General features: G+C 41.3%; 1 protein-coding gene across 16 annotated transcripts in view; it reads right to left on the reverse strand.

Moving 5' to 3' along the window:
• Positions 1-3,386: 3,386 nt before the first annotated feature.
• LOC103543242 (ankyrin repeat and SOCS box protein 12) overlaps positions 3,387-16,396 on the reverse strand; it is a 183,578-nt gene continuing 170,568 nt past the window's right edge. For 11 of the 16 annotated variants that reach the window (XM_070605634.1, XM_070605632.1, XM_070605633.1 and 8 more), the window contains 2 exons: positions 4,090-4,939; positions 3,387-3,662 (listed from right to left, as the gene is read on the reverse strand). In XM_070605634.1, the coding sequence (XP_070461735.1) occupies positions 3,529-3,662; positions 4,090-4,939 (984 nt within the window). In that variant the 3' untranslated portion in view covers positions 3,387-3,528. Of the gene's footprint in view, positions 3,663-4,089; positions 4,940-5,825; positions 6,538-8,394; positions 8,578-16,396 lie in introns of those variants that run through there. The other 5 variants (XR_011536118.1, XR_011536121.1, XM_070605649.1 and 2 more) reach the window with 4 other exon arrangements.

Below are 16,396 nucleotides of genomic sequence, written 5' to 3' on the forward strand. Positions count from 1 at the left end.
AAAAATGAGCTTATAGGTACAGAGAACAGATTGGTAGTTGTCCGATGCAGAGGTTGGGAGCTGGGCAAAATGGGTGAAAGAGATAAAAATGTACAAACTTCCAGTTATAAAATAAATAAGTCCTCGGGATGTAATGTACAGCATGGTGACTATAGTTAATAATATTGTATTGTATATTTGAAAGTTGCTGAGAGAGAAGATATTAAAAGTTCTCATCACAAGAAAAAATATTTCTGTAACTATGTATGGTGATGGACATTAACTAGACTTATTGTGGTGATCATTTTGCAATATATACAAATATTGAATCATTTTGCTGTACACCTAAAACTAATATGCCAGATTTGCCCTGGGGAATCAGGAAACCTGTTCTCCATACATTCATCAAGTCATTCCTATGACTGTGTATGCCTCGTTCTAAGAACTGAAATCTTCAAGTCCAAAAGACTGAAGTATTCCGGGCCCTCTCTAGTCTAGTCCCAAGCCCAGCTCTTGTTCAAATACGTTGAACTTGAAACAAAGTAAACTGGTTACCCAAACTGCCCTGCTTTTTTCCGCTTCCATGTCTTTGCTCTCTGAGTTCCCTCCACTAATACCTCTTCTTTCCTCACTACTGATTAAAGCCCTTTCCACCGTTAGGCCAAGATCAAATACGACCTCTTTCCTCAGACCTTCCTTCAAGTTAGCAGCTGAAGGGGATCTGTGTGGTTTCTGAAGTCTAGTATGCTGTTTTGTACTTTGGCTCTAGTATTTGAGGGCCACCTTTCTGAATAAAGCAAAAGAATTTTTCCATTGCAAGAGAGAACACAGACTGATCAGTGGCATGTGCAGAGCAGAGCCAACCCAGGCTCATAGCAATACTAGGAAGGAAGGGAGGGAAGCAGGGGGAAGAAGGAAGGAAAGAAAGGGAGATCAGGATAAGATAGGGAGAGAGGGAGAGAAGGAGGGAGGTAAGGGGCCTAGATCACCTGAAAGGGTTAAGATTCGGTGTTCCTGGAAGCTGGTGGTGGTAGTGAGGGGTAGGAGAGGGAGGTTGGGTTATCATCTGGGGCCAGTGCCAGCAAGAGCCTAAAGGCCAAGGGGGAGATTTCACTCCAGGAACAGTGACATCACCTCTGCCTCTTCCTCATGCCTCCTAGGGAAAGTTGCCTCAGAAGATTCATCATCAGAATTTGAGATGGTCCATTCCAAGCTCTGGCCTGTTCTCGTGGATGAGAATGGTTAGGCCTGGGGAGGGGAAGAAACGAAGGCACCAGGCCTTGAAGTTGTCTTTGCCCACTAGCAGCAGAGGCAACTAGAAAAATAATAGCTGGGAGTAGTATGGAGAACTGGGCCACCAGTAACATGGTTACTTAACTTTGTCAGGTTCTTAGTCCACTCATCTGGGAAATGGGGCTAAGGATTTCAGCCCTTCTTCTCTGACTAGAATTCGGTATGCTCCTACATTATCCTCAAATGCAAGTCCTTTGAAATGCCCAGAGTATACATGTTCTTTCACGGGCCAACTAGAGAATCTCTGTCCCATATGCTGCAGGGCAGCCTGCCCTGGCCAGGCCCCATTTGAAGAGTGTACTTTCCCAGGAGCCTATAGCAGATGGGGCTGCTGAGGTTGACTCCTAATTCCTAAGGGCCCTGAATAAGGGGATGGGGGCCAGAGCCAGGGGTGGGGTCCTGGACAACTCACCCCTCAGGTGCCCAGATTGAAAGAAAGGTAGAAGAGAGCTGGAGTGTTGCCTGCCCTTAAGCTCTCTGTGCTTCCAGCCTTAGTCCTTCAGTTCTCTTGCTCATTGGAAATAAACAGTTGCACTGCTCTCCAAAATGCATAAGAATGAAAGTCTGGAAGCTGAGTGGGGCAGGACCAAGGGACTTGGTGATAGATGTCCAGTTTTCTTGCCTTCCTTCCTAAAGTCTCTCAGGCACTAGGAACTAGGAAGAGTTGGGGATGTATAAGGGGGGAGTTGCAAGTCAGTTCAAGACCTCATTCCCTGCCTCCCTTTCCCCATGATAGGAGATCATAATGTAGAGGGGCTGTCAAGGAAGCTCCCAGAAAGAGCTCTAAACATCTACAGTGTTTCCCAGGTACAGATTAGCTATGTTTTCCTTCTCTACCCCTTCATCTTGTGTCTCTTTTACTGCTCATCCACATCCCCACCCACAGTTGTGAAGGAGAAATAAAAGAAGGTACTGTGAAAGGATATAGATTTAGCAAAATAAAGGTGCCTGGATCTGAGTGGTTATCTGTCCTGGTCTAGGGCCTGTTTGCCTTCTTCCACTGTTCTTCTCCACATCACAGGGGGACTGATCACTGCAGGCTACATTTCCCAGGCTCCCTCGTCAATCATATTCTGCCTGGGTTCAACCAATAAAGAGGCACTGGTGGAAGGGCAGGAAAAGTGGAGAAGCCAGAGTACTTAACCTCTACATTTTGTGCTTCTGGTGGTGTCTCTACTGTGTCTTTTCTATGGCTCCCACTGTCAAGGTGATCCCAGCTCCTGGCTCAGGTCATACCACCTCCTCCCACTCTCCCTCCATTCTTCACCTTCCCCTGCTCTGCCCTATATTGCAAGGGGGCTGACACCCATAGGCTGTATTTCCCAGACTCTCCTATTAGTTGACTTTCAGTTTCCCCCAATGAGAGAGACTTTGGAGGCAGATTGAAGGGCAAGAACAGGGTAAAGGAGAGGGCATTTCTTCCTTTCCTCTGTTTTGGGCAGCATCAATCTTCTATGGTTCAAGCACCCATGTGCTTGTGATTCTACTTTCCACCAGGTGACCCCTGCCCCTGGACTCTAGACATACCTCCTCCCTTACCCCTCCAGCCTAGGGGTGGTGTTGGCTTCCTGCTGTCACTAATCTGTGGGTTACCTGCCTGTCCTTCTGGGATTTTCAGCATATCACCTATGTAACCAATTTCTTTTCTTCACTGAATTCTCTGTCATAAATATTTGGTAGTTTTTTTCCCACTTAGATCTTGACTATAATCTGGACTAGTGGGAATGCAGCCTATGATTCAAGGTGAGTGAATGGGAGGCTCCTTGGTCACTTGACTCACAGTAATAGGGGGTTGGGTGACAGACCTCAAAGGTGCCTTGTAGCAGCCAGAGAAGTGAAGAGAGGTACAAGGCTGAGCAAGCTTGAATTCTTTCACTCACTTGAATTCTTCAGGACCTTGCTTCTAAGACAACAGAGCTCCAAATTCTCTCAAGGGTCTTGGTGGGGAAGTGTGGGCCATTGGGTTAGTTTTCTCTTTTTGTCTTTTAGTGGTCAGGCCTTCTATCCTGTCAAATGCCAGACGATTATCATCCTTCTTCATGGCCAATCAGACACCTTCCCCCAGTGAACGCCCCTACCAACCCAACACACATCAGACACAGCAGCCACCAGGATTTATTTTGTTGAGGATTTTATTGTGGAGGATAATACAGGAGAGCAGCTCCAGGTGAGGAGGTAGAGCTGTGGTACCCACCAGTTATCTGAGTCCCCAGGTAGTTTTTGAAGGCATCATGGGTTTCTGGGCAGGTTGCAAGATTACAGTTGGTGTTTGAGGTAGCTGATCAACATGGGGGGAATATCCAGCTGGTTTATGGCTTGTGGCAGGCTGGCCTGGCGTAGAGCTCTGCGGATAACTAAACGGGCCTGTGATAGTAGCGACCGTGGAGTGGCTATAGCAAGGAGAAACAGGTCATGAGAAGCAATACTCAGTGTAATTCTCCCACCCAAGCCTATATCCACTCTGCCTTGGCTACTGCAGCTCTAATTGCTCTCTCTTTTCTAAGAAATGTCCCCCACCCTGCCCTCAATGCATGGTACCACTGGGGACACACTGAAGCCTAGATAGAGTATGCTCAAGGCCACAAAACAGTCATTTCAGAGCCAGAACCAGAAATTGGGCTAGTGCTATTACCGACCGCATCTTACTAATCCTTTCCCCAATAAGGACTCCATAACCTCTTCTCCCCTGGGGCCCCAGGAAAGGGAGAAACATGGTATTTTCTCCAATTTATCCCAGAATGATTGGCTTGGGGGCTCATTTGGGGCTCTGGGACATCCAAGCCAGGAGGCCTATTGGCTGGTCTGCTTGACACTTACCTCGGGCCTGTAGCAGCAATGCAGTGCCTTTATCATCTTGTGAATTCAGGTCCAGGGAGAGAGGTGGAAGGTAGACATTAGCACCAAAATCAATTAACAACTGGATGTATTCTGGCTCACAATTGTGGTGGAGGCAGATTTCAAGAAGGGTGCGGGGCCGTGGGACACGAGCCAATAGGTGCTGGTCAATGCAGTTGTAGTCGGGGTCTGCCCCATAAAGCAAAAGTAGGCGGAAACAGTCAAGGTGTCCATAGACGGCGGCCAAGTAGAGGGGACCAGAACATGAAGCTATGTTTGATGCCCAGACTGGTAGTTTAGCCTTGACATTGGCCTCTGCACCATGGCTCAGGAGCTCCTTCAGGATGGCAACAGCTCCGTCACGGGCGGCTGTGAGCACAGGAGAGCAGTTGTTGTAGATGCTACCACCAGGACAGGCACCAGCTTCCAAAAGCACACGCACACAGTCCAGATGGCCATGACTGACAGCAGTAAAAAGTGGTGTCTGTGCCTTGATGTCCAAGCTGTCAACGTCAGCACCATGTGCCAGGAGGACTCGCAAACAGCTAACGTGGCCATAAGAAGCAGCCAAGCGCAAGGGTGTCCCAGGAACACCCCAGCCACTCCTACTGTTGATGAAACATTTGTAACGCTCCTGGCGCAAAAGCTGGTCCAAGGTATAGCAGTCGTTGTCGTACACTGCTTGACTGAGAGCCTGCTTCTCCCTCGTGTCGGTGTCCTCCTCCTCCTTGTCGGGCTGCAGGAGGGAGAAGATCTTGGTGATGTCCATGAGGTTCATCTTGGCTAATTGGAGCAGAACTATTCTCATTATGAGCAGAAAGATATGCCAGATCTGTGGGTGGCAAAAACGGGAGAGAGACTAAGGGCCCTCATCAAAAGCCTGGATGCCAGCCGTTGCCCCTCACCCTTCACCATCAGGCCATGCATGGGTCCTGCTTCTAGTCCTACTTCAGCTTCTTTCAGCCTCCAGAGATGGTCACAAAAACAGATGAGGCCTTTTCACAGCTTGGTGCCTTTGCACATGCTGTTCTGCTGGCCCTTCAAACTTCTACTTCTGGGAAGCCTTCCCTAATCTCCTCCTCGCCACTGCTCAGGGATACCAAAGGATCACAACTAGACTTTAACTATAAACTTTCACAGCACATTTCCACTTATCTGTGCTTCATTAGCATGTAAACACCGGGGTGAGGTCCCTTGAATCCATCTTGTATTCTTCTACTCCCAGTAGGGTATACGTTATGGCTGAAGATTTGGTACATGCATCTTCCTTATTTCAGAATGTGTGGACTAATGAGGTGGCTCTGGTCTTGCAGTTGCTAGACTAACAGAATAGTGCTTTGTGTTGTCAAGCTGTCATCCCTGAGCATTCTGACATCAGTTTCACAGGGCAGGCCCTCAGCTCCAACCTCTCAGCTTTTTAGATGGAATTCAACCTCTTCACAGCCCCTCATACGTGACCTCCCCTCAGACTCAGGCCCCATGCTTTGGGCAATAGAGTTGCTCAGGAAATGGATGTTGCATGACACTTACTGATTAAATAAAGAGGTGGCATTACAAAGAACACACTTCAAGTAAAATGAAGTCAAAGAAATGGCAGGAAATATTTGAGGTTTCCAGGGCAAGACCTCCTCTCTGGTGACAACTGGTTTCTCCCCCAGGACCACTTCATTCCCAGAGTCCCTTTGATTGCCAGCACCTCCTTGGAACCCATAACTTACCCATTTCTCTGGGTCAAGCCTTTTCCCATCCTCTGTGCCTTAACCAGCCTGGAGCCTTGCCTCAAACCACAACTCTTCTCTTTCCATCATCCCCAGGCCCTACAAAATTACCCATGGCCCAATGACTGACTCAAACCAACCCTTCAACATTACCAGTCCTGTTCCTAGTGCTCCAAAGTCAAAGTCACCCACCTCAGTTTGTAATGTTATCAGGGTAAGCTGATAGGTTTTTTAGAGCTTGAGTTTCCCTACTCTCCCATACCCTGCAGCCATGGTCTCAAGGCCACACACCTCCTTTTATTCACTATCCACCTCTACTCCTCTTTGTTAGCCTGGGACCTCAGGTACATACCTCATAGAAAAAATTGTGAGGTGGGTGGGTGGGATCTCTCTCAACTTTAGGCCCCTCCCCACTACCAGCATCAGCTCCATATACGGTCTTATTATCTATTCATTTTTTGGGTACAATTATAAGAAGAGGATTTTAGAAATCAGGCAGACCTCTTGTCAACTCAACACCTCCATTTTCTAGCTGCGTAAACTTGAGCAAGTCTCTTCCCTTCTTTGGGACTCAGTTTCCTCATCTATAAGACAAAATGATAGTCCCTGCCTCAAGGGACTGTTAAGAGGAAAAGAGCTATCATATATTAGATCTTCAAAGGTGAGATTCCTCTCTCTGGATCTTCTCACTGGTTCCTGTCCCTCAACCATCCTAGGAAGCAAAACAAAACACTTCTATGGTCCTTTGTTCCACTCTAGTTACTTTTATCTTTATCTCTCTCTTCTTCACCAAACATAACCAAAGTATTGTCTACCATCTAATCTAAGAGCTGGAATGCACTGAATAAATCACTTAATTTAATTTACTTAATTTAGAAATGGGAAAACCAAGACTCAGAGGAGAGCAGGGACTTTTTCCTAAGGTCACATGGCTATTATTGTCAGTTGTCTCATTATTAACACCTATAATCTTGTGCTTTTCAAAGCTATTTCATGTAGTGGAATAGGTAATATTATCCCCATTTTGTGGATGGAGGAAACTGAGGCCCAAGAGGGTAAGGGATTTAGTACATGCCTTACATCAAGGCAATAGCAAAGCCAGAAATAGAATCCAGGTTTTCCTATTCCTCATCCTGTTCTTTCTATTGCAACCTGAAAAATAAACACGTGCCCCTCCCCCATGACTCAAGCAGTCACATTGCAGCTTCCAGAATCCTCAGCTTTGAGGGTCATGCTGAATTCCAGGGTCATGGAAGGTTTCCTTACAAATCATTTCTTCTGACAGCCAGTAGGGATTCCCTTCTTATTATTTTATTTTGGAGAGTGGTGATCCAGGGAGATGAGGAGGGCAGGAATTGTGGAGGGAAATGCTGAAGCCCTCACCAGGGTCATACCACTAGAGCGGACAGCAGGGCCCATCTAATGAGTTTCCAGAGGGAGATCAAACCATGGGCCCCAGCTGGCTTGAGCACTTGAGTGAATTGTACCTATTAGATAGGGTAAGAAATGTAACTAGTCTATTGTCTAACCTCACCTTGCTGTGGTTTATTAATCAAAGAGTTATTATATGAGCATTCTGTGCAAGGATCCCCTTCCTGATCTGCAAAGCGCAGGAATTTTAACCTTTTCTTTGTGACGTTGGTACCTGTAGCAATCTAGTTAAATCTCTGCTCTCCTCTCAAAATGGTTTTTAATACGTAAAATAAAATACATTGGATTAAAGGAAACCAATTATACTGAAATACAGCTATCAAAATATTTTTAAAACTGCATGATATAGTAATAGATGTTCTTTATTAACACATTAAATGATGAGATCTATTAATAATTTCTAAGTGGTGATGATCATAAATGACATTTCCAGATCTCTGCTACAACTGTAATGTGATATGAAATTTCTGTGATTTCTTTTGGTGACCAAGTTACAGGAACTGGTAATACTACTGCCATTTGCTACCTGCTTTCATCTTTGAAGGAAATGGTAAATTTCAGTTAGAGATTAGGGAGAAAAAAGGTAATTGTCTGCCCCATCCATGTTATTGGACCCTTTGAATTCTATCTAAGGCCCTCTCAGGGGTCAGTGAATCCAGGTTAGAACTCTCACGGGAGAGTGGTTGGTTTCTGTGGGCCCTAGAACAGTCCTCCAGGCATTAGTAGACTATTTTTAAGCCTCACCTTCCCCCCACAATCCTGAGGAGATCTTCCCATCTGTCCTTGAGCCTACCCCACTGCACCTCCACACACACACTCACAAATACGACACAGGGACACAAAGACAAACCTTCACCCTCCCTGTATTGTATAACCACAATTGCCCTCAAAAAGTAAGTCCATTTGACCCCCAGAGCCTAGACAGACATACCCATTTATGACAGACATGGCACAAAGCTGTCATCATATCCCTCTTTTACTCTGCAGGCAGGTTTCCCTACCAACCTCCCAAGCACCCCCAGAAACCAGACCCAGTGGGAACAACCTAGGAAGGGTGGTGGACACAGGTCCATGGGCCCGCAGCCCTAAACATTCACTCCTCCCTGTCACCATCGGGTCCTAGGCTCCAGGTACTTACCAGGCTTTGGCCTGAGGCTGTGCTGCCCAGAGTCACTGCCCCTGACCCTCTGCGAAGCACTGGGCCCTGGAGGCCCCTCTACAGGGAGCCCCTACTGCCCAGCAGCCAGAGCAGATAGGGCCCTTGGTTCCCACTGTTAACAACACTGCCTAAAGGCTAGGCATCAGCTCTTGGGCTAGGTCCAGGGGGCTAATTTTAGGTTACCCTTCACCCTCTCCCCCAGGGCCGTGTTATCTTACTAGTGGCATTCTGGAAGCAATCCCAGGAAGAGGAGGGGGGCTGCCCATGGGGAAGTCCTGGAAGGTGCCTGCCATGCCAGTGCTCAAGCTCCTAGTATGTCTCAGCATACTCCTCCTCACCATTCAGGTGGGCTACACGGCCAAGCCCCTGCACTGTGGGTGTTCCCATCCTTCCACCAAGGGGCCTGAGAAGGCCCAGTCTCGCCTAGCATAACTTTCCTCTGGGTCTGGGGCTCTTTTTTTCCTCTCTCTAACTTAACCTCTCTGGACGTCCTTTTTCCTTTATTGAATGTCCAGCAACTCATCACCCTCCCCTCCCCCCATCCACCCCTGCAACTCCAAAGAGTGAGGAGGAGAGTGGGAGGCAGAGACCTCCGTACTGAAATGTCTATCCGTAAGGTTTTCTAAAGTTTAAGAAGGCCCTGATAATTTGTAAAGGCCTCCTCAGTCCACTAACCCACCAGGCTCAGCCTGAAGAAAATGTCAACAGCCTCCCAACTCTTCTCACACATAAGGCATCAAACCAGATTAATGTGCAGAGCACTGGGAACTTTGTCAAAAGCTCAGCTCTTAAGAGTATCATTTTACTTCCTTGGTTGCCTTAAAAGAAGGAAGTGGTAGGGAGATACCTTTGGAAATTGTCACATTATCTATTTTAAGTGTCATCCAAGAGAAACTGTGAGCCAGCTCACTCTTCCCTCTAGGAGGAAATGCCAGTTTAGCATTTGGTATATAAACTATACCACAAACAATCTGATCATGTCTGAGAAACTCTTTATGAAGAAACTATCAAGCAGCCACTATGTGTAAGGTTTTAAACGCAGGAAGAACACAAAGGAAAGTAAGACAAGGTGTTCCTGAAAGAGCTCACAGTTTATTAGGAAAACAGACATAGAAACAATTATATTTCACATAATGTGAAAATACCAGAACTAAAAGCTGCCTATGGTTATCCTGTGTCCATATCAATCTCCCAAATTAAGTCCAGGTGGTTACTGTGGGGTTCTGTGTTCCTAATGCCACTAAAAACAATAATAACTTGAATTTTCCTGCAAAGAGATTCCAATCTATACAGAATGCTGATCCCAAGACCACAAAATCTTTCTGTTTCTCTTCCAATCACCAAAGAAGAGAAGGATCCAATCAGGAAAAGCAAAAAGCCAGTGAGGAGACCAGAAATGTATTGGGATAAAGCACTAGCAGCCCTGTTTCACATGATTACTTTGGTGTTAGAATCTGCACATTGAAAGGGTTTTTTTTTACATTTCTGAGAGATGTTCAATGACTTCTGCTTAAATGCTTTCAATAATAGGGCACTCTCTACATCCAGAAGCAGCACATCTCATTATTAGGCAGCTCCGTTAGTCCTTCTTTCGCTAAGCCAAATCTGAATCTATAAAGCACCCCTCAGGTTAACTGCTGATCCTATCTTCACGTACCCTTAGGACCTCAGAACACAATCGCTTTCTTGCCCCAAAACAACCCTTTAGGGGTCCGAAGCCAGGTCATATCCTTCATGTTATCTTGTCCTTTATGTCACCTTGTCTCAGAGAAAATAGCCCCAGCTCCTTCAACTATTTCTTTGAAGCTAGTATCTGTCCAGTTTCTTCCCCAGTCTTGCCTACCACACTCATGAAGAGGTCATTCAGTCTGCTTACACACTGGCAGAACCAGGGAATTGGCAGGTGGTCCGATGACTCCTTAGGAAAGTGTCAGAGTATCCCAGTGTGATCAATGACTCTGAAGATCAGAAACATCGAAAAGCCTATGTGCTTCAGCTTAATTTGAGCCAGTGGCCTGTAGCTGTTCATTATCTGAAGCCTCATACAAGCCTGATTAGCAGTCAATAAATAAGCTATTTTGATGCTGAAGATGACAGAGTAGGGTATTATTCTTAAAAAAAAAGATTAGTAGGATTTTTAATAGAAATTTTTATTCAGATAATTATGGATTCACATGCAGTTGTAAAAGAAATACAGGGATCCCCTGTACACTGTACCTTTTCCCCCAATGGTAACATTTTTCAAGACTATAGTACAATATCACAAGTAGGATATTGACATTGATATACTCCACCTATCTAATTCAGATTTCCCAAGGTTTACTTTTAGTCATTTGTGTGTGTGTGTGTGTATTTACTTCTATACAATTTTATCACATATGTAGGTTCTTATGTATACTACTACAAACAACATACAGAACAGTTCTATCACAAAAAGGATACCTCATGTTGCTTTTTTATAGCCATATCCACTTCCTTCCCACTCCTCCCACCTTGGTCCCTAACCCCTGGCAACCTCTAATCTGGTTCTCCATTTCTGTAATTTTGTCATTTCAAAATTCTATAAATGAAACAATACCTTTTGGAATTAGCTTGTTTCATCAAGAATGCCCTTGAGATTCATCTGAGTTGTTCTGTGTATCAAGTTTGTTTTTGTTACTGAATGGGATTCTGTGGTATATATGTACCATAATTCGTTTAACCATTGATCTGGTGAAGGACATCTGAGTTGTATGTTGCATTGGCTATTAAGAATAAAGCTTCTAGGAACATCTGTGTACAGGTCTTTATCCCTGTGGTTATATTGTATGTCTTATTATTGGGTATAGTGATTACTCCCTCTTTCCTCTTCCATGTCAAGATTGTATATAAAAAGGGCCTGTGCCTTTTTATATACATTTTAGAATAAGCTTGTATATGTCTACAAAAAACTTGCTGAGATTTTGGTAGGAACTGTGTTAAATCTATATATCAATTTGGAGAGAATTGACTGCTTTACCGTGTTGAGCATTCCAACCCATGCACATGTTATGTTTTTACATTTATTTAAGTCCTTAATTCTTTCATCAGCATTTCTTAGTTTTCAGCATATTTTGTATATTTTGTTAAGCGTATGCCTAAGTATTTCAATTTCTTTGGAGCAATTGTAAGTGGTATTGGGTTTTGATTTCAGTTTCCATGCATTCATTGTCAGTATGTAGAAATGTGATTCTTTTTGTGTGTTGATCTTATATCCTGCCACAGTGCTGAACTCACTAGATCCAGTTTTTTTGATTTTTATAGATTCCTTTGGATTTTCTATGTAGTCAATCAAGCCATCTGCAAATAAAGACAGCTGTATTTTTTCCTTTCCAATCTGTATGACTTATTTCCTTTCCTTGCCTTATTGCAGTGGCTATAAGTGTAACTTCCAGAACTATGTTGAATAAGAATTGTAAGAATGGACGTCTTAGCCTTTTCCCAGTCTTGGGGGAAAGCATTTAGCTTTTCACCATTAGGTATTATGTTAACTATAGGTTTTTCATAGATGCCTTTTGTCTAGGTTCACTAAGTTCCCTTCTATTCATAGTTTGCTGAGAGTTTATACTAAGAATGGATGTTGGATTTTGTTAAATGATTTTTATGCATCAATTGATGTGATCATATGATTTTTCTTCTTTAACCTGTTCATGTGGTAGAGTATGTTGATTGATTTTCAAATGTTGAACTGGCCTTTCACTCTTGGAATAAATTCCACGTGGTAATGGTGTATAATTCTTTTTATGCATTGTGGATTAGGTTGGCTACTATTTTGGTGGGGGATTTTGCATTTAAGTTGATGAGAAATATTGGTTCGTAGATTTCTTGTTTTCTTTTATCTTTGATTTTGGTGTTGGGGTAATATTGGTCTTATAAAATGAGTTAGGAAATATTAACTCCTCTTCTATTGCTGGAAGAGATTGTGTAAATTCATAAGATTGGTGTTAATTTTTTAAATATTTGGTAGAATTCTCCAATGAAACCATCTGGGCCTGGAGATTTCTCTTTTGGAAGATTTTACATAATGAACTGTGTTTTTTAATGGTTATGGAACTATTCATATCATCTATTTTCTCTTATTAAAGTTTTAGTAGTTTATGGCTTTTGAAGAATTGGTCAAATTCTTTTAAATTGTCATATTTATGAGTGTAAAGTTGTTCCTGGAATTCTCTTTTGTAATTAACCAGTTATTTTATTGTGGTAAAAATATATATAACATAATATTTACTATTTTAACCATTTTTAAAAACAACTTTTGTTTTTTTTTAGACAAGTTTTAGGTTCACAGCAAAATTGAGAGGAAAGTACATAGATTTCCCATATACCCCCTATTGCTATGCATCAATAGCCTTCCCCATTATCAACATTCCCCACCAGAGGGGGACATTTATAACAATTGATGAACCTACATTGACACAGCATAATCACCCTAAGTCCATACTTTGCATTGGGTTCACTCTCAGTACATTCTATGGGTTTGAACAAATGTATAATGATATGTATCCATCATTATAGTATCATATGGAGTATTTTCATTGATCAAAACTTCTCTGTGCTCTGACTGTCCATCCCACCCCCACCTCAAGCCCAGGCAATGACTGATCTTTTTACTGTCTTCATAGTTTTGCCTTTTCTAGGATGTCATATAGTTAGAATCATATAGGATGTAGCCTTTTCATATTGGCTTCTTTCGCTTAGTAACATGCATTTAGGTTTCCTCCATACAGATTGATATCTCATTTCTTTTCAGCGCTGAAGAATATTCCATTGTCTGGATGTACCACAGTTTATTTATACATTCACCTGTTGAAAGACATCTTGGTTGCTTCTGAGTTTTGACAACTATGACGAAGGCTGCTGTAAACATCTGCATGCAGGTTTTTGTGTGGACTTAAGTTTTCAACTCCTTTGAATAAATACCAGGAGCACAATTGCTGGAATGTAAGGTAAAAGTATGTTTAGTTTTGTAAGAAACCGCCAAACTGTCTTCCAAAGTAGCTGTACCATTTTGCATTCCCACAAGCAATGAAGGAGAGTTTCTATTGCTTCACATATTTATCAGCATTTGGTGTTGTCAAGGTTCAGAATTTTCGCCATTCTAATAGGTGTATAGTGATATCTCGTTATTTTGCTTTACATTTCCGTGATGACATATGATGTGGAGTATCTTTTCATATGCTTATTTGCCTTCTATATACCTTCATTGGTGAGGTGTCTGTTAACAATCTTTGACCCATTTTTTAATCAGGTTGTTCTCTTATTGTTGAGTTTTAAGAGACTTTTGCATAATTTGGATAACACTCCTTCATTAGATGTGTCTCTTGCAAAAATTTTCTCTGTCTTTGGCTTCTCATTCTCTTAACAGTGTCTTTTGCAGAGCAGAAGTTTTTAATTTGAATGAAGTCCAGCTTATCAATTATTTCTTTATGGATTGTGCCTTTGGTGTTGTATCTAAAAAGTCATTGCCATGACCAAGGTCATCTAGGTTTTCTCCTAGGTTATCTTCTAGGAGATTTATAGTTTTTTATAGCTTTCCCTGTAGGTCTGTGATTCACTTTTAGTTAATTTTTGTGAAAGGTATAAGGTCTGTGTCTAGATTCCTTTTTTTTCTTTTGCATGTGGATATGCAGTTGTTCCAGCACCATTTGTTGAAAAGATTTCTTTGCTACGTTGTATTGCTTTTGTTAATTTGTCAAGGATCAGTTGACTATATTTATGTGGCTCTATTTCTGGGCTCTCTGTTCTGTTCCATTGATCTATTTGCCTATTCTTTTACCAATAAAACACTGTCTTAGTTACTGTAGCTTTATAGTAAGTCTTGAAGTTGAATAGTGTCAACCCTGCAACATTGTTCTTCTCCTTCAATATTGTGTTGGTTATTATGGATCTTTTGCTTCTTTATATATACTTTATAATCAGTTTGTTGATATCCATAAAATAACACTCTGGGATTTTGATTGGGATTGCATTGAATCTATAGATCAATTTGGGAAGAATTGATATCTTGACAATATTGAGTCTTCTTACCCAGAACAAAGAATATCTTTTCATTTATTTAGTTCTTCTTTGATTTCATTCATCAGAATTTTATAGTTTTCCTCATGTAGGTCTTGTACATATTTTTTTAAATTTATACCCAAGTATTCCATTTTTGGGTGTGCTAACATAAATGGTATTGGTTTTAATTTCAAATTCTACTTGTTCATTGCTGGTCTATAGGAAAGTGATTGACTTTTGTGTAATAATCTTGTATCCTGCAACCTTAATATAATTGCCCATTAGTTCCAAGAGTTGTTATGTCCATTCTTTCAGATTTTGTACATATAATTGTGTCATCTTCAAACAAAAACAATTTTATGTCTTCCTTCACAATCTGAACACTTTTATTTCTTTTTCTTGTATGTTACATTAGCTAGGACTTCCAGTACAATGTTTAAAAGGAGTAGTGAGAGGGGATATCTTTACCTTGTTTCTCATCTTAGTGGGGAAGTTTCAAGGTTTTTACCATTTACCATTCAGGTAGGATGCTAGCTGCAGGTTTTTCATAGATATTCTTTATCAATTTGAGGAAGTTCCCCCTGTATTCCTAGTTTACTGGGAGTTTTAGCCATGAATGAGTGTTGGACACTGTGAAATGCTTTTTGTGCATCTATTGATATGGTGACATGATTTTTCTTTTTTAGTGTGTTGCTGTGATGGATTACATTAATTGATTTGCAAATATTGAACCAGCCTTGCATGCCTGGAATAAATCCCACTTGGTCATGGTGTATAATTCTTTTTATACATTATTTGGTTTGATATGTTAATATTTGTTGAGGATTTTTGCATCTATATTCATGATAGATATTGGTTTGTAGTTTTCGTTTCTTGTAATGTCTTTGTCTGGTTTTGGTATTAAGGTAATGTTGGCCTAAGAATAAGGTAGGGAGCATTCCCTCTGCTTCAGTTTCTAGAAGAAATTGAAGAGAATTGGTATCATTTCATCCTTAAGTGTTTGGTAGAATCCACCAGTGACCCATCTGGGACTGGTGATTTCTGCTTTGGAAGGTTATAAATTCTCAGTTCAATTTCTTTAATAGATATAGGCCTATTCAGATTGTGTATTTCTTCTTGTGTGAATTTTGGCAGATTTTGTCTTTCAAGAAATTGGTTCATTTCACCTAGGTTATCAAATTTGTGGGCATAAAGTTGTTCATAATATTTCTTTACCATCCATTTAATGTCCAATTTGTAATTTGTGTCTTCTCTTTTTTGCATAGTCAACCTGGCTTTTCAATTTTAGCTATCTTGTCAAAGAACCAGCTCTTGGTTTTGTTGATGTTTTAAATTGATTTTCTGTTTTTGATTTCATCAATTTCTGCTCTAATTTTTATTTCTTTTCTTCTCCTTTCTTTGGTTTTAATTTTCTCTTCTTTTTCTAGTTTCCTAAGGTGGAATCTTAGGTTATTTATTTTAGATCTTTCTTCTTTTCTATTTCAGTACTATAAAATTCTCTCTACACATTACTTTCACTGCATCCCATAAATTTTGATAAGTTGTGTTTTAATTTTCATTTAGTTAAAAATATTTTTAAATTTTTCTTGAGACTTCTTCTTTGATCCATGTGTTATTTAGAAGAGTATTGTTAAATTTCCTAGTGTATTGGGCTTTTCCAGCTACCTTTTGGTTATCTATTTCTAGTTTAGTTCTATTGTGGTCTGAGAGTATACTTAGTTTGATTTCTATTTTTTAATTTATTTTTCCAAGTTTATTGAGATATAATTGAAATATAGCATTATGTAAGATTAAAGTGTACAATGTAATGATTTGATACATGTATATATCACAAAATGTTTACCAAAATAAGGTTAGTTAAAACATCTTTCATCTCACATAATTACCATTTTGTTATTGTTTTTATGGTAAGACTATTAAAGCTCTACTCTCACAGCAACTTTCAAGTATAAAATATAGTATTGTT

Source organism: Equus przewalskii, chromosome X, assembly GCF_037783145.1.
Source record: "Equus przewalskii isolate Varuska chromosome X, EquPr2, whole genome shotgun sequence".
In the NCBI taxonomy this organism is placed as follows: domain Eukaryota; kingdom Metazoa; phylum Chordata; class Mammalia; order Perissodactyla; family Equidae; genus Equus; species Equus przewalskii.